At 46.2% G+C, this 21,746-nt stretch overlaps 1 protein-coding gene across 4 annotated transcripts in view; it reads left to right on the forward strand.

The window, feature by feature from the left end:
• The first annotated feature begins 236 nt into the window (after positions 1-236).
• Positions 237-21,746, forward strand: part of LOC137620608 (E3 ubiquitin-protein ligase TRAIP-like) — a 112,606-nt gene continuing 91,096 nt past the window's right edge. For 2 of the 4 annotated variants that reach the window (XM_068350886.1, XM_068350883.1), the window contains exons 1-3: positions 237-301; positions 10,063-10,205; positions 10,402-10,534. In XM_068350886.1, the coding sequence (XP_068206987.1) occupies positions 10,093-10,205; positions 10,402-10,534 (246 nt within the window). In that variant the 5' untranslated portion in view covers positions 237-301; positions 10,063-10,092. Of the gene's footprint in view, positions 314-3,111; positions 3,179-10,062; positions 10,206-10,401; positions 10,535-21,746 lie in introns of those variants that run through there. The other 2 variants (XM_068350884.1, XM_068350885.1) reach the window with 2 other exon arrangements.

Raw genomic sequence — 21,746 nt, forward strand, 5'->3', positions numbered from 1 at the left:
AGCTGATTTTGAAAGCACGGTCTATTTACTTTAACACCTCTAAAACTGTGAAGCTCTCCAACTAGCCTTTTAATAAAATATTTGCCGATATAGAAATGTTTTATTAAAAAATCATTTAATATTTACCAAAATATTTTTTTAAGTAAACAAAAAGACATCATAAGATTAAAATACAATCTATAATACAGTTTAAAAGATTTATATTGGATGTTATTTAAACTCGTTTTTCAAAATTTGTTTTCCCAATGTCAGCGGTAAACGCAAAGTGCAAAGTAACATCCCAGATCGGTTGAGTAACAAAGTAAGCTGAATGGTAAATTCCTAGTTAATTTTCATGTTCATTATTGTTTGTAAAATGACAGGCGTATATATTTCTACCAAATTAAGCACACGTGGTTTAAATGACTTTACAAGGAATGTCAAAACAAGGCTTGTTTACCGGGGAGCTTATTCCGAAGTTGGCGAATTTAAGTCGTAATCACTAATATTTAGAAATAACCATTATCCAATTTGTATTTAGTCATTATTAACCACCAATGTTATTGTTAGTGTAAGTTCCACTTTATACTGCTTAGCTTTGGTGGTCTTGGTTAGTTAAGGTACATTAGGCTAGGCTTAGGGCAGTATAGGTCTAAAGCTTTCCACCTGCCAAGGCGTGTCATTTCTAGTTTAAAGTCTAGGCCTACTGTAGCGTAATATGATCAATAATCGGAGCATTTGTAGATCGTTGGGACAGACTTTGTGTAAATTTTAAAAATTATGACAAAACCTACATTTTAAAAAGGAAACAGAGACAAGAGTGTAAACGGACCTTTTTACATAGGAAAAAGTAGTTTTTTTTTCTGTAGGTTACGTTACCCTGAAATACAGTACAATGATACTGACAAGAGTACCACCTAATCTCACAGTTTTAACTGACAGTCTTGCCGGTGTGATGGTCTGAACGTCTTAGAATTCTCCTTGATGATCTGTGCATGCGCGCACTGTTTGCCAGTGCATACGAGGTTGATGTTTTATTTTCCTGTAATGTTAGCGTGCAAAGCTCAACATTACCGCTTGCCATTACATACGAGCGAAGCGAGCTAATGGCGGAAAAAAACCATTATACAATGTCAAGGAGAATTCTGAGTCTGGGAGATCGTTCAGACCGTCACACCGGACAACGAGAGTGCCCACACACCATGCAGTTCTGCCATATGAATAACCTCAGTTGACACCCAGTCAGCACCATTGCAACATCTCTTCCTTCCTGACACCTGATTTATTGTTTATTTGTTCTCATCATTTATTTATTTCCTTATTTCCTTTCCTCACTTGGCTATTTTTCCCTATTGGAACTCTTATGCTTATAGCATCTTGCTTTTCCAACTTGGGTTGTAGCTTGGATAGTAATAATAGTAATAATAATCTGGAGACGGCTTCTCTGCCCAGTCAGGGTGCTGAGCTGACGTGTAAGTAAAAAACCACCAAAGTAAGTGGTGTAGGCTAAACAGTGGTTCTCTGGCAAGAGGACTTGGTCCACTAAATTCTTGGATATAATTAAGTACTATTAACATGAGGAGTAATTGTAAAAGTTAAAATATGTATGTATGTATGTATGTATGTATGTATGTATGTATGTATGTATGTATAAAGTGCACGTGTGTATTTTTTTCAATACAGATAGTTCTGTGACGTAGCAACAGGATTTGATTCACTAAATTCTAGGATATAATAAAGTAATACCAACATGAGGGGTGTATATAAAAGTTAAAATATACTTATATATATATATATATATATATATATATATATATATATATATATATATATATATAGATATATATGTATATATATGCCTTCACTTAGCTTGTTTTTCATTTGTAACGGTAAGGACACAAAATAGGTACTGTACATTATAATGTTGAAACTTCTCAATAGAAAAACCTGTCATTTGTTTTCTCTGAAAAAGTTACTGTGCTTATTGTTATGCTTATCCGTATCCTGCTTATGTTCTGATTTATTGAGATGTATATTTCAATGTTAATAAATGAGTATTTTGATATCCTTATCATCATTTTCATATCAGTCAGAATAATTTTTAATTTTTATTTTCCAAAGTGATGGGTATCCCCTGTAAATAATGATAAATTCAGTACAAAATCGCTTATCCTCTCGGAACACGGCCATTGCATCAGCGATGGAAGGCTTCAAATTATATGTTGGTTGGTGTTGCACTGAGGACAGACCTGCAGGCAGCCTCATACACATGCAAACTGGCCGTCAGTTCAAGAGAACGTACGGCTAGAGTTTTGACATTCGCTTCAGTACGTCAGGTCGCCTTTCCGGCCTGCCTTCAGTTCAAAATACTCCCATACACACTCAAAATGGCCTGAAGAAATCTGTTAATCTGGTTTCCTTAGTCGGCCTGTCATTTAAAAGTTAGCATGCATAAGAGGATTAAGGTTCCCCACCTAACCTAACCTAGGAACCGTATCCGTACCTACTCGCCTCTCGGCCCCCTTAGACTGCCATATTCTTAGTTTACCCTGAGACTAAATCTCAACCCTGAGTTTGCTTCCCAACTGACTTTAATACTGCCATGGTAACACTAAATCATATTTTGTAAATCATAACTACATATTGTATTTCAGACCAAAGTAAAAAACAACTTCCTCATAAATCGATAAAGTTTGCACCTGTTCCAACAAACTATGTTCAGCCCACTAATTCTTCTTTCCAAGTTATTTTCCTCTAATTTGATTTTGGTTACCACTTAATGACCATAATGATAAATTCTTAAAATAGATTATTCGTCCAGTGAAGAAAGGAAAGGTCAATATGATACTTTAATTTCTTTTGAAACTGAAATTCGCTATAAGAATTGGACGAGTACTGGCTTTTTTGGTATTTTCTCTTTTAAGATTTATGTAATTAATGTAACAAGTAAAATGTGATGTCTATTTTCAAGTCTTAAGTTCATGCTTTATTTTTGGGAGACTGATTATGAGTTACTGTACTTAAATTGTTTGAATTTACTTTTGCCAGTTCTGTTTTTTGTATAACACAATCATTACCTGGCCTTTTTAACCACTCACTTCCAGCATGACTTACCATCGTCTACCTACACAAGGAAACGTCTCCAAAGGAGAAATACAGTCTACTGTATTTTGAAATTAGCGTAATTTCATCTATTTTGGTAATTATGTTGAAAATTCTCTCCGTTCAGTATGCAGTTTTTGTTACTCATCCGAAAGTGAAAAAAATTCCCTGAAATAATGTCCCATGTGAAAGGAGTGCGTAGCACATCCATATTCCAATATTCTGCTTTCCAGAACAGAGGTACAGTGAAATTATGTTTATTACGCAAGTGTAGCAAGCCACGGCAGAGCAAAAACCATTAGAAGGACATGATGTGAATCTGATAATTGTTCCGTAACAGGAATACAAACCACGCTATTTATTAAGGGCTATACTACGGGGGAGTTGAAATGACAAGACATTTAAATTTAGAGAGGGTTAACTACCCACACCGCTAGTTAGCGGGGATTGGGGGTTAGGGGGGTGGCTTGCTACCACTCACGTTCACACTTGTGATTTAGCTCTCTTTATTTTTGGCTCGGATGGAGAGCGGTTGTTTCCGCTCTTCCTTCTCGCCTACTCAGGACTGCCATTAAATTTTGTCTTTTAACTTACTTTTTTTAAAATATACTGTATATATATATATATATATATATATATATATATATATATATATATATATATATATATATATATATATTTTCTGTATATATATATATATATATATATATATATATATATATATATATATATATATATATATATATATATATATATATATATATATATATATATATATATATATGTATATATATATATGTGAATAGAAATGTGGTAAATTTCCTTTTCAGTGTTAGCGCTTTGTGTGTGATTTAGTCCTTGGACTTCGATCCTGGACTCTTCTGTGGATCAGCAGCTCTCTACTGCAAGCATTATCATGCTCACCATTGCTTCCGCACGTGCCCGCCAATTGGCGAATGGCCTTCTATGTAACCTGGCCACTGCCGCTTGGGAATCGTCATCGTTTGGATACTCCTCCATTCGGCTGTATCGTCGCCATCCCCTTTATGTGTTCTTAGTAGGAACCTGCTGGGGGAAGGGAGTGCGGCTCTTTCAGAGCTTGACTTTGGTCTTGCTCTTAATGAAGGTCATCGCCGTTCACTTGTGGGCGGCTGGCAGAATACTCCGCGTGGGTAACACCATTCCTGTTCGCGGGTTAGGTTGTGCTTCCGGGTGGTTTTCTTCATTAATTAGAATTATAACTGTTGTAATTTAACTTTTCAGCTTCATTGAGTGGTTCTCCCGTGTAGTTAATTTTCTCAGCTGAATTTATTAATTATAATTCTTGTTTTGTTACCGTTTTTTATGATGCCGGTCTCCTCTTGTCAATGTCGGCTGAGGGAAGAGTGTGTGCAGTCCTTCATTTGTGTCTGCTCTCTCGGTAGACACCTTTCCCGTCTGCGGACTAGGTGCTCCTCCCAAGAGAAGATTTTGGTTACATAATTTGTTTTATTTTTCCTCAGTTAGCAATGCCGTTCTTTTTCGTTCGGCTAAGATAGCCAACATAGAAGAGCAGTGCCTTTCGTTCCTGGGGCATCTGCTGTCACTGCGCCATCCTTTTCCTGTTCTCCTGCACTTGTGACAGCTCCTGATCAACACACTAACCTTTAGGAACTAGCTCCTGCTATGTTTCCTCAGGTAGCATTTGATGCAGACATTCAACATGAACAAGGCTTGTTGATGGGAAGCAAAGAGCGCAGACTACTTTCCCTTCCGAGGGAGAGTTTTCCTCCCCAGGTGTTGAGCTGTTTCTCATTTCTGAGGGAGAACTTCCCCTCATCATCACTTTTGTCTCTCGTGTGGGTGATCACCTCTTCTGTTCGTGAAAGACTGCCCATAGAGACACCTCTTTGGAGTCCTTCCAGAGATCTTCCTGCTGAGCAGTCTCCCCTGTGGGGGATTGTCAGTGTCTGACGTCGACCCCTTGACCTTAGTCTACGTAGTAGTTTCGCAGGTCTCGTCTGCTGCCCTACCAGCGGCTTCTGGGGCTGCGTCTTCTGCTTTATTTGCCGTTGAGGTCTACGCTCCTCCTTCTAGTGAAGGGGCATGCATAGAGACTTCTCTTTGGAGCCTTGTTGACGGTCAGCTTGCTGATCCAATGGTTGCTGTTTGACGTCGTGTTGATGGCAGAAGACCTCGCCATGTTCATCCTCCTCTTCGCCTTCAGGGTGCTCCTGCTCCTACGGCAAAGATGCCTCTTCACATATTCGCCTACACAGTCTTCCTCTTCGGAGGAACCTGCCCAGCCTGCCTCTTCAGGTTCCCGACGCTTTCTTCTTCAGCCTCGGTTTCTCCTCAACGAACTTTGGTTCGTTCGTCACCTGCAAGGGATCGTTCTCGATCTCCTGAGTATGTGTTGCCTCAGGAGGGTCACATTTCTCCGCCTGAACTTCCAGCAGCAGTTCATTGGTAGCGTTCGTCTCATCAGGCATCTGCTCGACGTTCACCTGCTTGTCAGGTTCAACGTCGACCTACAACATGAGAATCACCCACCGTCCCATCAGGTCGTAAATCGCCCAGCCATTGCGTACACCTCACGACTCATGAACCACCTGGTTGTTCAACCTCTCGTAAATTGCTAGCTACGCGAGAATCACTTGCAGGTCGACAATCACCTGCTCCTTCATTAGAAACACTGTCTCCTCCTGTATTCGCCAGGTGATTGAAAGAGCCTTGGCTCCCGATCCTCCTCCGGCTCGACGACCGAGAGCCCACAATGTGGGGAATTAGTACATCCTTAGCATTTAAATGCAACTTTTCTGTGTTGCAAGTACTACAAGCGGGCGTGTGGAAGAGACAAACTACTTTCACAGCCCATTACTTAAAAGAAATGACCCACAGGAGACTCGATACATTCACTATCAGTCCTTTGGTGGCTGTTCAACAAGTGGTTTAAGAATATCTGAGACTCCTTGATGGACAAGTAGCAGTTGGTTGAGGGCATTGGTTACCCGGGTTAAGACTGGGATGAATGAGAGTATGTCTGGCTTTCCTTTGTTCATCTTCCCCTCCCTTGGGGTACAGCACCACAGGTCTCTCTGCAAGCTGGCTTCAACCTCTGCAGGTAATTATCACTTCCCTTGTGTAGCCTAGTATAAGTCATAAATTTATATACTGTCCTCGTCCCCATTGCTTTCTGCGAGGTAAGCTATGGGAAACTTCTTGTTTTTCCTGTATATAAACTCAGAATGTGTTTATACAAGACGACAAACTCTCATTACCCTGAATTGCTCAGGCTGGTATTATACTCACTTTGTATATTTTAGTGAGGTGTTAAAGTTTTCCCTAGACCACAGTCATATACTTTACTAGGTAAAACCAGGTCAGTGTTCATGCCAGACTTAGGACTTCCACCATCCAAATAAATAACGGAAGGTTTGTTAAAATGGGAACAAATGACAAATTCAGAGATAATTTGTATTTTTCCCTAACTAATACAAACCTGAGTTATTTATATAAATTGACCCGCCATCACCTGTCCCCCAGAAGTCCTGCCTGCAATCAAAAGAGACATACCTCACAGGTGCGAGGTATGCTGGGTACCCCTCAGCGACCCCCAGCCTACACGCTCTAGTGGTTAGGCAGGGTTGCCACCTCGCACTTTAATTCTAATAGCTGAAAGATAATTCAAATAAATAACTCCAGTTTTATATTAGTTTGGGAAAAAATACAAATTATCTCCGAATTTGTCATATTTGCTGCAGTACCTAGACAATTGGCTGATCCTGTCTTTATCACACATAACACCTCTTTCAACAGTATTGAAAGCTTTTCTCCTTTTTCCACAATCTAAGGATCATGATACATCTAGAGAAGTCCAATCTCATGCCCAAGCAAAGGATAGAGTACATGGGGATGCAAATACATAATGGTTGGGAAAGTCTTCCCCTCCGATACCCCTGTCAGCATACTTAGGAGAGTATCTTGACCCTTCCTGCACAAGCAACAGTTCCTGTCTTGACATTGGCAACATCTACTAAGGTACTTCTCATCCCTGGAAAAGCTTGTGATACTCTGGCACTTACTTCAAAGATCCCTTCAGTGTTGCATGAAGAGACTTTGGTCAGCAGCTGAAGATTCCCCCCCCCCCACCATCTATTTACTGTAGAACACAGTAAGGGAAGATTAGACTAGTGGTTGAAAGATTATACCCTCTTAAAGAGAACTCTGTTGGAATATCCACCTCCACAGATGCTTCTGTTTACGGTTGCATTAAAAGAAGGCTGGGTAACACACCTAAAGAACCGGGTTACTGCAGTATACTGGTCCAACGAAGAGAAGAGCTTGCACGTAAACCTTCTGGAACTAAAGGCAAAACACTGTTGTTGCAATCATTTCGGCAGTGACTGATAGGCCACTTGGTAGAGTTGATGAGCAATAACACTATTGTAGTGGCATATGTCAGCAAGTAAGTAGGCACTGTTTCACAGCACATCTGCAAGCTGGCGAAGCGGTCTCACACGTAGCCGTTAACTAATGCAGTAGAGCTATCGGCAAGCTTCATCCTAGGCAGCAAGGAAGAATGCAATTGCCGATATACCTAGTTGCCAGGGACAAGTTTTTGGCTCAGAGTACTCTCTTCTCCCTTAAGTGGGGAAAAGCCTCTTAACTTTGTTGGATTCCACAGTAGTAGATATGTTCGCAGTAAGGTGCAACGAAAAGATACTAATCTTCTGCTTGCCAGTCTCAGATCAAGCAGCAGCATCAGAGGATGCCTTTCAACATCTATGGGACAACCTCTATATTTTTCCAATGATTTGCCTAATCCGAAGTTATCAATAGGGTCCTGACTACTACGAATCTCAGTGACCTTGATGGCTCCCTAATGGTCACAAGCAGAATGATACCTATGCCTCATAATGCTCTTGATCAATGTTCTGAGAGAACTACCAAAATAGTCCAATCTGCTTTGTCATCATGCTTGCAGAGGCACCACTAACCCGGTGACATCCCTGTCACTTCATGGGTGGAGACTATCCAGCATCTCCTCTTAAGTGAAAGGATTTACTTGAGTCACTGCATGGGAGATATTTGGATACCTTTGCAAATCCTCTGCGGCAGTCTACCTGGCAAAGTGGCCCATCTTCAGTAATTTGCGTCTTAGACGGGGTACTTCTTTGGTCGGAGCCTCTTTATAATGAATAGCATACTTCCTTGTCTGCCCTCGCAGAGAGAAATGCCTCTTAGTCTCATGGGTGTTTTAGCCTTGACCCAAGTCTGTAGGCTGAAGGCCTGGGACCTTTTCTCTTACTAGGAGCTGTCTTGTGCTCATGGGGAATTTTGAGCAGTCCTGCGTGGAACGTCACCAGAGTTCTTAGCTCTGAAGAAGGCCCCAAAGAAACCTTTAAGGCGAGGATCCGACAAGGATCTAATTCTGCCCTCAGCGAAATGGGTAGAAGATTCAAGTCTTATATACCATTAATCACATCAAAAGATGGAGAAAGGTCTCCTTTTTCTTCATTCCTGAGCTAGTAGCTAAAACTCTAAACCTAGTCATGTACAACCTCAGGTTTGTACCTTCTCCATCTCTTCACACCGAGAAGCAATGGACGATCGGGAGGATTTACTTCTTTTCCCTGTGAGGGCCCTAAGACGCCTCTTGAAACGGGCTCGACCTTTTACACCAAGCTCCAAAACCATTTCATCAACAAAGGAAGTTGTATGAAGAAAGCTTCAGGAACATTGTCTCCTACTGGCTTCGAGAGAGAATAAATAGAGCCCAAGGACAAGCAGTAGGAGGATCACAAAAACCTGTGCATATGCTTGTTCACAAAGTTACAGGAGTAAAAGTGACACTAGCCTTTAGGAATAACCTGTCAGTGGGGCAAGTTTTGAAGGCCCGAGTCTGGAATTGCCAGACAACCTTCACAGCCTAATACTTGAGGGAATGTACCCATAAGTACCTAACACAAACACTCACAGGGCAAGAAGCATCTTGTCTAAAGAAGCAGTTGTGACATTAGTTTAGGATAAGAATTAGAATGTCTGGCCTTTTGCCCCTTCCTTTGGTTACAGCAGTCTAGTTGTATTGCTGGAACAGACCTTAATGTAGGTAAGCTACCATAAAGAGCATTACAGTATTCTATTGAGTTTAAAGATTGAAGTAATGAGGGGGAGGATGGACATAAATGCAAACCCATCACTTTAAATTAGCATTACATTTTTATACATCGAGATATAAATTCCTCCATGACTGCCTGTTTAACAACAGAAACTTAGCATATCACCTGAAACATGAGGTCAAAATGAGATGGTTTGGAATTGGCACTCTTGCACCTTTGTAGGTCCGAGTGCACTATCATCTCTGGGTTTATCAGCCTGAATTGGTTGTAGGAGCTATCCTTCCTCCTGTTGAAGGGTAAAGGTTTGTATTTGGGTAAGAAAAAATCACATTTTAGAAAATACTCAAGTTCATCAAGTCGACTTACTGCCTCATCCACCACACAATTCCTAGGTGAAGGTGAAAGGAGCGTCTCACGTACCCTTCCAGGGACTACAGACACTTCATTATAAATCTTAACAGCCAGGGTTTCACTAAAATCATAATGCTGTTAAAGCACTCAGTTTTATATTGTTAGGGAATTTTTTTTTCTTTTTTTAAATTACTGTAGTGATTTTCAAGTACTGGACGGTAAATTATTCCTGGATAAATGGTTAAGTGTAGTTTTCAGTACCCTGTATAACTTTGCTTTTTTCTTTTCAGACTTTCTGAAAATTTCAGTAAATTGCTGTTATGCGAATATCGTGTGATTTGTGGGGCTCTGTGTCTCGGGTTTCACTAAAATCATAATGCTATTAAAGCACTCAGGTTTATATTGTTTGGGTAATTTTTTTTTTTTAATTACTGTAGTAATTTTCAAGTACTGTACAGTACATTATTTCAGGATAAATGGTTCAATATAGTTTTCAGTACCCTGTATAACTTTACTTCTTTCTTTTCAGACTTTCTGAAAATTTCAATAAATAGCAGTCATGCGAATATCATGTGTGATTTGTGGGGACCTCTGTCTCTCGTCAGATGAAGTTTCAGCAACACCCTGTGGGCACACATTCCATTCGTTATGCATTATACAATGGATCGAACGGTTAGTGAACTGTCCTGTCGCAATGTATTTTCAACTTATAAGGAATATTACCTCAATGAAAAGAAGTCATGCAAATACAATTACGTTTTTTATTGTGTAAAATTTAAATGTTTTAGGTTTTGCCATATTTAATTAGGAGTTCCTTTGGCTTTCTCTCCCATGACATAGTTAACAGGAACTCATTGTTTTTCATCAGATCCAAGTCCTGTCCTCAGTGTCGACACAAAACTACAGAGAAGAGCTTGGTTAAGCTCTACTTTGATTCTGGGGGTGATGATAGTGTTGTAGAAGATCCTGATACCCTACAGAACATGATTTCAAACATGAAGGTTAGTACACAATCTATTCCTGTCAAAGGTTTTTTAATGGGTCTTTGTTTTAATGTCATGTAGGTCTTAATATTCACTCAAAGCGAATGTAGTATAGGTAATGTGGAAATCAAAGGTTACATTTTTTATTTTGCCCAATCGAGATTTGAGTGTAGTTGGAAAAGTGTATGGTAGAGCACTGATTAATAGGATTAAGGATAAAAGAGAGAAGTACAGGGTGGTTTTAGAGGAGGTAGGGGTTGTATGAATCAGATTCTTACAGTTAGGCAGATATGCGAGAAATATTTAGCAAAAGGTAAGGAGGTGTATGTTGTGTTTATGGATCTGGAGAAAGCGTATGATAGAGTTGATAGGGAAGCAATGTGGAATGTGATGAGGTTATATGGAGTTGGTGGAAGGTTGTTGCAAGCAGTGAAAAGTTTCTACAAAGGTAGTAAAGCATGTGTTAGGATAGGAAATGAAGTAAGCAATTGGTTTCCAGTGAGAGTGGGCTGAGACAGGATGTGTGATGTCGCCGTGGTTGTTTAACTTATATTTGTACTGTAACCGAAATACAAACCACGCTATTTACATTGGCTTTACTTTTCGGCGTAGCTGAAATGACGAGCCAGTAGATTTTAACGAGGGTTAACTACCCCCGCGCTAGTTAGCTGGGGTAGGGGAAGGGGTAGCTTGCTACCCCTGCCCCCCACACACCGGTGATTTGCTTCACTTCACTTTTGGCTCCGGCGATGAACAGACGTGTCTGTCCATTGTCCTCGTTGACAGCCTTAATCTTTTTTGCTTTTCCTTTCAATTTGTGTGTGTGTTTGAAGTTGGCCTCACCCTTGGATGTTCATCATGCGCAAGTGCCCTGGTATTGCCGGTCGCCCTTGCGGTACTTTCATGTCTGCGGTGGACACGGATCCTCACACCCTTTGCCTGCAGTGTCGAGGCCGACGGTGTAACAGAGAGAATACTTGTAGTGAGTGCAGGGAGTGGTCTGCCTCCCAGTGGGAGAGGTTTGGCCGCCGGCGTAAGAAGAAGTCCAAGAGAGACCGTTCTCCTTCTGGGACTGCCTTGAAGGAGGAAGGCTCTCGGGACTCTTCTTCCGCTGCCCAAACCTTCTCCGAAGCTCCCCCTCGTCCGGCTCCTAAGGAGAGACCGCCGAGTGGGAGTGCAGGCCCTAGTTCTGTTTCCCAACCTTGGATTGGGGGAGAGGGCGTCGCCTCCCATAGCGGGGCGGCTCCCCCTCCTCCTCCGGGGGAGGTTGTTGATAATGATTCTTTGTCTCATGATGATCTCTTTCAGCTTGGGCTTCCTTGGGGCTGAAGGGCCTGCCCTCCAAGGAAGCCCTGATTGACCTTGTCCAGTTGGGGGTCGCTGTTAAGCAGTCGCCGGTCTATCGTCGACGTCGTGGTGGCAGAGGCTTCCGACGGGTCTGGTCAGTCCTCTGCGGTTCCTGTTGTGGATGATGTTGCTGAAGGCTCTCCTCCCCCTTCTGTACATCCTTCGAAGGGGGAAGGGAGACCCACGGGCTCTTCTGCTGCCAAGCCTCCCTCTCGGGGGGAGCGCTTTGGCTGAGACTCCCCTTCGGAGGACTGATGGTCCTGATGACCTCCCTCGTGGCCGCCTTCGCCGTAAGGCTCACCGTCCGCTGCGCCGTAAGGGCCTCCCGTCTCCCTATAAGGGTGCTAAGAGGTGCCTTTTTGAATCTTCGCCTCCTTCCTCTGATGGGGACTCTCCTCGCCGTAAGCAGCCTGCAGCTCCAGCTTCCTTAGACCTCTCCGGGGACCGCTCTCATTCTCCAACGCCTTCCAGACCTTCCGCTTCCGGTGCAGATGACCAGCAGTCTGACCTCGTCAGCCGACGAGGCAACGGTCCCTTCGGGGCAAAGGGGTGCTTCCCTTGCGCGTCAGGGTTCCCCTGCGTGCCCTCCTGCAGTGTTAGCACACAGGCGCTCTCCGGCTCGTCAGTGTTCTCCTGTTCGCCAGCGCTCTCCTGATGTTCGTCGCCCCACTTCTCGCCAGTGCTCTTCTGAGGACATGTTCATCCTGTTGTTCCTGTTGTGCGCCCAGTACGCCTCCTGTTCCTGAGCCCGTTCGTGAGTGTTTGCCTCTGCGCACCGCGCCGGCAGCTCCCGCACAGGATTCCACGCGTTGCCCTCCTGCTCGCCAGTGATCACCAGCACGCCAGCGATCACAGACGCGTCAACGTTCGCCTGCTCGTCAGCGATCTCCTGTGCGTCAACGGTCCCTAGCGCGTCAGCGATCACCTGAACATAGGCGATCTCAAGACCGCCCGTGTGACCTATCGCCTGCGCGCAAGCGCTCTCCGACGCGTCGTCGCCCAGAGGATCTGGAGAGGCATGGGTGTCTCTCTATCAGCTCGCCCACGCGCAGTCGCTCGCCTGCGCGTTCTACACGCTATCGCTCGCCAACATGCCACCATGCTCCAATGCGCCATCGCTCGCCTACGCGCCAGCGTTCACCAACGCGCCACCGATCGCCTATTCGCCATCGCTCTCCCACGCGCTACAGGTCTCCTGGCCACCATCGTCAGCGATCGTCGGAGCGATCTCGTTCGCCCACGGGCCAACGCGTTTCCTCGCCAACGCGCTCACTCGCCAGCTCGCCCACGCGCTCGTTCGCCTGAGCGCCCGTGCGCGATCGCTCCCGCGCTCGATTGTCAACGCGCGATTGCGCGCCCGCGCTTCAACCACCTCTCGCGTGCGACTCCATAGTTTCGCCTACGCATGAGCGTCAGCACGACCCCCGTTCGCGTCGGGTTCCGCAGCTCGCGACAGCAGCAGGGACGCGTCGCCAGACCACAATCAGGATCGCCTCCGCTTAAGCCCAGGACTCTTTTTCAGGATAGGGAAGACCCATCGGAGAGGTCAGAACAACTTTCTTCCCCTTTTTCCTTACAGGCAGGTCTAGTGGTGTCCACTCCGAAGGATCGCCCGATCCCCTTCCCTCCAGCGGGAATTTCGGACTCTGTGTCCGTGTCTCGGCAGTCTTGGTTTGGTCCTCTGATGTGGGCGTTAGTGAAGGCTATGAAGCCGGCACTCGCCGATCAAGGGCACAAGCCAACGGCTGCCTCGCCCCCGCTGAAGAGAAGGAGAGGAGTGGACTTCGTGGTGACTTCTCCCAGGGAGAAGTTGGTTCCTAAGAGGTCCGTCAGGAAGGCTCCATCCCCTTCGCAGGCGTTTTCTCCTTCTCCCGAGGACGAGGCTTTTCCATCCTCAGGAGAATCCAGTGAGGTAGCCGTCTCCCCCTCGGCACCAACGGAGGAGTCATCTCCTCGTGGAGGGGAATAGTCTCGAGTGGAGGGCGCCTTCCAGACCTCTTTCTTGGGGTCGTGTATCCCGCCCAGGAGGGAACCCAAGGACTCCAAGACAATCCCGAAGTCGTTTTCTCGGATTCGTCAGGAACCACGCATCTCCCCAGGAAGAGATTCCGGGGACGGGAGACTTAGCTGCCAGTCCACAGGGAGCAGACCAGCAAGAGTCTGAGCATGCCTTCTGGCAGGTTCTGAGCCTGACGAGACAGCTCAACGGGGTCATGGACCCCGTGATCGCCCCCCGAGAAGGCAAGGACACTGTCCTGGACCAGGTGTACGGAACTCAGAAGCCCCCCAAGGCCAGCGCGGCTCTGCCCTGGTCCCAGGGGCTGAAGAGTACTAGAGCCAGGGCCAATGCTCGACTCCCGGTTCTCGCTTCCTCCAGTCGTTCCTCTGCCGGGAACAAACTCCTCCCACCTCCTCCTCTCCAGCAAAGGAGGTATTTTGAGATCATGGGAGAGTCTAGCCTCGCTCTTCCCCTCCATCATTCAGTAGAAGAGCTTGCTAGGGGAGTTCCTCTTGAGAAGCTCTCCTCCTGGCAGGTGACATTCTCGGCGTCGGAGATCCTGAGCCATGAGAAGGTCGCGAAGTGCGCCGTGCAGGCCACTTCGTGGCTGGATATCTGGCTAGGTTCTCTGGGCATCCTATTTCGCTCCGAGGATCTGTCTAAGGAGACCAATAGGAAAGCCCTGGAGACCTTCCTCCTCTCGGGCACTCGCTCCATCAAGTTCCTGGCACATCAGGTTACCACCCTGTGGGCCAACTCGGTGTTGAAGCGGCGTGATGCGGTGACCGAGAAATTCCACCCGAAGGTCCCCGCCGTGAATGTCTGCAGGCTCAGGAATGCTTCCCTCCTTGGGGGGAATCTGTTAGAGCCTCAAGACATGGAACGTACAGCTGAGAGGTGGAGGAAGTCTAGCCAGGACTCCCTCCTCCAAAGGGCCCTTACATCTCGGCCCTATAAGCCTCCAGCTCCGCAGCAACAGCAGCAGCAGCCTCGCAAGACACCAAAGCAGGCACCGGCAGCTAAGAAGGTGGTGTCTAAGCCCCAGCCCCTTCCAGCTAAGGACAAGAGGGGCGGTAAGTCCTCCAGGGGAGGCAAGACTCCTAGAGGGGGCGGCCGCGGCCGCAAACGCTAGGAGTGGCAGTCCCCCCACGTGTCCACCTGTGGGGGGATGCCTTCAAAGTTGCGTGCACAGGTGGCAGCAACATGGGGCCGATGCTTGGACGGTCTCCGTGATCGGCCAAGGCTATCACATCCCGTTCACGACATCTCAACCTCCCCTGACAGCGAATCCAGTGTCGTTGAGCTCCTATGCCATGGGATCGGTAAAGGGGCTGGCCCTTCGGGCAGAAGTCGAGACCATGCTCAAGAAGGATGCTCTCCAGGAGGTCATCGACGGCTCCCCAGGCGTCTTCAGTCGACTCTTTCTTGTAAAGAAGGCGTCTGGAGGCTGGAGACCTGTCATCAACCTCTCAGCTCTGAACAAGTTTGTCAAGCAAACTCGGTTCAGCATGGAGACAGCGGACAGGGTCAGACTTGCGGTGAGACCACTAGACTTCATGTGCACACTGGATCTAAAGGACGCGTACTTCCAGATCCCAATCCATCCGTCTTCCAGGAAGTACTTGAGATTCAGCCTAGACAGCAAGACCTACCAGTTCAAGGTGCTGTGCTTCGGTCTCTCCACAGCACCTCAGGTGTTCACCAGAGTGTTTACCCTGATTTCAGCTTGGGCGCACAGGAACGGCATCCGTCTCCTTTGTTATCTGGACGACTGGCTGATCCTAGCAGATTCGGAGTCGACCCTTCTTCGACACCGAGACAGGCTTCTGGGACTTTGCCAGGATCTGGGGATCGTGGTAAATCTCGAGAAGTCTTCTCTGCAGCCGTCCCAATGACTGGTTTATCTAGGCATGTTGTTAGACACCAATCTCCACAAAGCCTTTCCATCAGACGACAGGATAGCAAGGCTGAGGAGGGTGGCAGAACCCTTCCTCAGGCGAGAGGAGCTTCCCGCCCAATCGTGGTTGCGTCTCTTATGTCACCTGTCCTCCCTGGCTCGTCTGGTTCCAAACAGCCGCCTTAGGATGAGATCCCTGCAGTGGCGGCTTAAGTCCCGGTGGAATCAAGGATCTGATTCCCCGGACTTCCCGGTCCCGATAGGACCTTCGGAACAGGCGGACCTGCGGTGGTGGCTGGTCGAAGAGAACCCGCGAAAGGGTGTAGACCTTCTCGTCCTCCCCCCGGAGTTGACACTGTTTTCGGACGCGTCAAAAGAAGGGTGGGGGCTGCACATTCTGGACCAGTGGACCTCAGGCCTTTGGTCAGAATCAGAAAAGTACCTGCACATCAACCTGCTAGAGATGAAGGCCGTTTTTCTGGCTCTTCAACAGTTCCAACGGAACCTGGCGGGTCACTCCGTGGTGGTGATGAGCGACAACACCACGGTAGTGGCTTATATCAACAAGCAGGGAGGTACTTTTTCGCAGCAGCTATCCCATCTTGCAGTAGAGATTCTGAGGTGGACCGAAGTCCACTCGATAACACTATCAGCTCTCTTCATTCCTGGCAAGAGGATTGTGCTCGCCGACAGTCTGAGCAGGGCTTCGCAGAAAGTGAGTACCGAGTAACGAGTGGTCTTTGGATCCTCAGATAGCCAACATAGTCCTGACTTTGTGGGGTTCCCCGACCGTGGATCTGTTCGCGACAGCTTTGAATTTCAAACTGCCCCTGTACTGCTCCCCATTCCCGGGCCCCAAGGCATTCTGGCAAGATGCTTTCCAACAACGGTGGGACAACATCGCTGTCTACGCCTTCCCACCGTTCTGTCTGATGAGAAGGATGCTCAACAGGACCAGATTATCGGTCGACCTGTCGATGACTCTGATAGCTCCGCTATGGCATCACGCGGAATGGTTCCCGGACCTTCTGCAGCTCCTGACGGAGCTTCCGAGAGAGCTTCCCTCATGACACGAGCTACTCAGACAGCCACATTGCAACATCTTCCACAAGGCCGTAGCTTCGCTTCGGCTTCACGCCTGGAGACTGTCCAGCGTCTCCTCACGGAGAGAGGCTTTTCGCAACAGGTTGCGGAGAGGATGTCTCGGCACCTGCGAAAGTCTTCTGATGGAGTCTACCAGGCGAAGTGGAGAGTCTTCTGTGGTTGGTGTCATGGGAGGGGTATCTCTCCACTCGATGCCACTATTCCAGCAATAGCGGAGTTCCTCGTTTATTTGCGGGAGGAAATGCGCCTTTCGGTCTCGGCGGTGAAAGGCTATCGCTCAGCCTTAAGCTTGGCTTTTAGGCTGAAAGGAGTGGACATTTCCTCCTCGCTGGAACTCTCTCTACTCATACGTAGCTATGAGCTTACCTGCCCTCAGTCGGAAGTGAGACCTCCTCCTTGGAACGTGGTTCGGGTTCTCAGGGCTCTTAAGAGACCTCCCTTCGAACCATTACGCCAGGCCTCTGGTCTCCATCTGTCTTGGAAGACGGTTTTCCAGCTCGCTTTGGCCTCGGCCAAGCGAGTTAGAGAACTTCATGGTCTCTCGTACGACGTTGCCTATTCAAGGGGATGGGGGGAGGTAACGTTCAGGTTCGTCCCTGAGTTTGTTGCCAAGACTCAGAACCCTGGAGTGCCGGACCCACGGTTCGACTCTTTCAGGATCGCGAGTCTCCGTTCTGTAACAAGCGACCCAGACCAGCTGCTACTATGTCCAGTGAGGAGTCTGAGGTGTTACTTAAAGAGAACAGCTGCAGTTCGTCCTCAAGTGCAAGCATTGTTTGTGAGCACAGGCAGGACGAAGAGGAGGGTCACCAAGAACACCATCTCGGCTTGGATTCGAAGGTTTATCCATCACGCCTTGAATCCAGACCCTCCTCCGTCACGTCGCCCTAGGGCATACGACGTCAGGGGCATTGCTACGTCCCTGGCCTTCAAGAGAAGCTTCTCTGTGACGCAGGTGCTTCAAGCTGGGGTCTGGAAGCGTCAGACAACCTTCACAGCCCACTACCAGCAGGACGTGACCCACAGGAGCCTCGATACCTTTTCTATCGGCCCTATGGTGGCTGCACAACAGCTGGTCTAACCTCAGGCTCCTTTATGGACAAGTAGCAGAAGGTTGAGGGCGTTGTTACTCTGTTTTAGTCTGCGTGAATGAAAGAGTATGTCTGACCCTTACTTCTCTCTTCATCCTCCTCTCTCTTGGGGAAGCAGCATCCTGGTCTTCGCATAGCTGACCTCAACCTCTGCAGGTAACCCATGCTTCCTTGTGTTCCTAGTATTAAGCTTAATACTGTCGCGTCCCCCATACCCTGACGAGGTGGTATGGGGAACGTCCTATCCTAGATTCCTATCTAAAGGTCTCAAGGTCAGCTTCATAGGACAAGTCACGCTCTTTCCTCCACACACAACTTATGTAGGCCACACGTTCCTTGCGAAGCAAGGAACTTGTGAGGTGCAGGGGCTCCTTTTCCCAAGTGCTACTCACTGGGAGGCGGAGTTCCCGGGTAAAGCCAAAGTCAGTAAGGCTGGGGACTTTCCATCCTTCCTGAGGGGTAAGTCACCCAATGCAAATAGCGTGGTTTGTATTTCGGTTACGGAACCAATGACAAATTCGGAGATAATTTGTATTTTTCCTAACCATACAAACCTTAGCTATTTACACATATTTGCCCGCCAGCCCTGTCCCCCAAGTCAAGTCCTACCTCTAAGTGAAGTGAAGCAAATCACCGGTGTGTAGGGGGGGAGGGGTAGCAAGCTACCCCTTCCCCTACCCCCGCTAACTAGCGCGGGGGTAGTTAACCCTCGTTAAAATCTATTGGCTCGTCATTTCAGCTACGCCGAAAAGTAAACCCAATGTAAATAGCTAAGGTTTGTATGGTTAGGAAAAATACAAATTATCTCTGAATTTGTCATGTTGATGGAGAGGTGAATGCTCGACTGCGTGGACGAGGATTGAAACTGGTAGACAAGAATGACCATGACTGGGAAGTATATCAGTTGTTTGCGGATTATACTGTTCTGGTTGCAGACATGGAAGAGAAGCTTGGCCGATTAGTGACAGAATTTGGAAGGGTTTAAAGGTTTAAAGGTCGCTAGCAATCAGGACAATGCCCTAGAGACTGACCATATATTATATTATCAGCACCAAGCCTCCTCTCCACCCAAGCTAGGACCAGGGAGGGCCAGGTAGTGGCTGCTGATGACTCAACTGATAGACCTATAGGCTCCCCCAAACCCCCCAACCTTAGCTCACAAGGATGGTAAGGTTGCAGACACTAATGGCACTAACGAGTCTGAGCGGGACTCGAACCCCCGACTGGCAAACACCAGGCAGAAATATTACCAATCAGGCCACAGGAATGAAAGTGACGGAGAGACAGAAATTGAATGTGTTTGAGATGAAGTGTCTAAGGTGTATGGCTGGTATATCTCGAGTAGATAGGGTTAGGAACGAAGTAGTGATGGTGAGAACGGGTGTAAGAAATGAGTTAGCAGCTAGAGTGGATATGAATGTGTTGAGGTGGTGGCCATGTTGAGAGAATGGAAAATGGCTGTCTGCTAAAGAAGGTGATGAATGTAAGGGTTGATGGGAGAAGTACAAGAGGAAGGCCAAGGATTGGGTGGATGGATGGAGTGAAGGAAGCTCTGGGTGTTAGGAGGATAGATGTGAGAGAGGCAAGAGAGCGTGCTAGAAATAGGAATGAATGGCGAGCGATTGTGACGCAGTTCCGGTAGGCCCTGCTGCTTCCTCCGGTGCCCCTCTTAATGAGAGAATGCCTTGATGAAGTCATTAAGCTTCAGCACGGCATTTAATTCCCGTGCTGAAACTTGGTGACGGGCAAGAGGGCTCTCGAACTTGGGGAAATTGCTCCCCCAGTTCGAATCTAAATTTCTCTCTTTTACCTTTTTCTTTTTCTCAATACTACTTCAACCTTATCCTAATTTCACAAACTTTCTTTAGTCTTGCTTTCCAAACTCTATGAGAAAAATTTCCCTCATTATATGTGTGTATATATTATGTACATATATATTTGTTTTTTTTTTTTTCTTTTCTCCTATGGCTTGGATGTTTTCACATCCATTGTAGCCCCGGCGGGGATGTTCATACATCCTTTATTGCTGCCTTCTTTGATGAGTGGGAGGAGGTATCGCGGTTGGGAGGTGTTTGCATTCAAAGCTATATATAAGAGTATTGGATGATTTCAGCCATCCCGAAGATGGTTTGGACCTTTTTGGCGGAACTATTCTCAAGTGTTGGGTCTTCGGAATCCAGGGGGATCCAATGCTTGGGGTAGGACTCTCGGCTTTTGGCCGGAAGCCCGTCATTATAGATATGGGGAGGATGATTCCATAATTTCTTGGTCTCAGTCCTAACAGGCGGGTTCAGCTTACACCTGTGCCTCTATATCTGTTTTGATGCTATCCTTCGGGTAGGGTATGGAGTGGATCATCTGGGAAGTATACTCTCATTGTGCCGATAGTAGAGAGTGCAAATTTCCTTTCCGACGCGTGATGGCCTAACATTCTCGAGCAGGTACATCAAACTAACTCTTTTCCCTCTCTTTACTATTATGGATTCTTTAAGGAACGAACCCCCATCCCCTGGATACGCTGACTCTCCCCCGGCACTGTTGACGACCTCTGCTAATGTGATAAGGGATAGCTCTGTTGATGACCTCGGAACGGGAAAGGACCATTCTACTGATATTTCTAAATCGAGTAATTTGGGTAACACGAGGAAACTTCGAATCCTCCATGTTACACAAATTTCAATAGAAACAAATTATGATGATCTATGTAAAGCATTTGAATGCTATGGATGCATAAAAGAAATAAGGATGAAACTTGAAGCTGAAACTTGGGATTCATGGATATCTTATAGTAGTTATGACGAAGCATTTAGTGCAATAAGTAATTTGAATAATATTAAAATTAATAACTTGAATGTCGCGGCTGCTCTCTGCGATAAGGTACCAAAAGATTTAGATGTGTACAGGCCTGCCGATTGGTTGGAAAAAGGCACAGATTTAGTCATGCCCTCCCAGAGAAATCCAAAACCACCGATGTGGCTTATAGCTGAATCAAAGGGGGTTACAGGGAATTATTTTAAAATATGCAAATTGATTAAAAAAAAAGTAGGAACTATTGCACCAGGCGATATATCTCGTTTCGGAAAAAATAGTTTCCTTATCCATGCCAAATCCAGTACACAGTCGGTAATATTGTCCAATATGAAAATAAATAATGATGACATTAAGTTAGATGTCAAACCCCACCTAAATTTTAGCTACGGAAGGGGCGTAGTTTTTAACAGAGACCTATATGATTTTACAGAGGAGGAGATACTGGCCATGTGTCCATTAAATGTTTGGAAAGTTCATAAAGTCCCAGATACATCAATGATAATCCTTACGTTCCAGGATGCTGATGTACCTTTTCATATTATTATCGAGAACGAAAGGATTAAAGTAAGACCCTTCAAGCAGAAGCCATTGCAATGCTTTAATTGTTTTAAATTTGGGCACCCGTCCAAAGTTTGCAAAAATGAGAAGATGTGTGGTATTTGCTCCAAATCTTACCATGGAGAGTGTGCACTTGGAGCCAGGTGTTTAAATTGCAGCTCGAATCACAAATCCACAGACAAGATTTGCGAGCTATATAAGTTGGAGGAAGCTGCCCTCAACAAATCAAACTTAGAACACATAAGTGTGACCCATGCCAAAAGATTATTAAATAAATCAAATACATATGCTAAGGCATTAAAATCAAACCAACCTAGCACTGCCAATAGCTCCAAAAAAAGTATACTATCTGACAAAATGTCAAATAACGAGGTAACCTTATCACCTCCTGAGGCTTTACCACGGTGTATTAACACTAGGTCA

This window comes from Palaemon carinicauda, chromosome 27 (assembly GCF_036898095.1).
Source record: "Palaemon carinicauda isolate YSFRI2023 chromosome 27, ASM3689809v2, whole genome shotgun sequence".
NCBI classification, from domain to species: domain Eukaryota; kingdom Metazoa; phylum Arthropoda; class Malacostraca; order Decapoda; family Palaemonidae; genus Palaemon; species Palaemon carinicauda.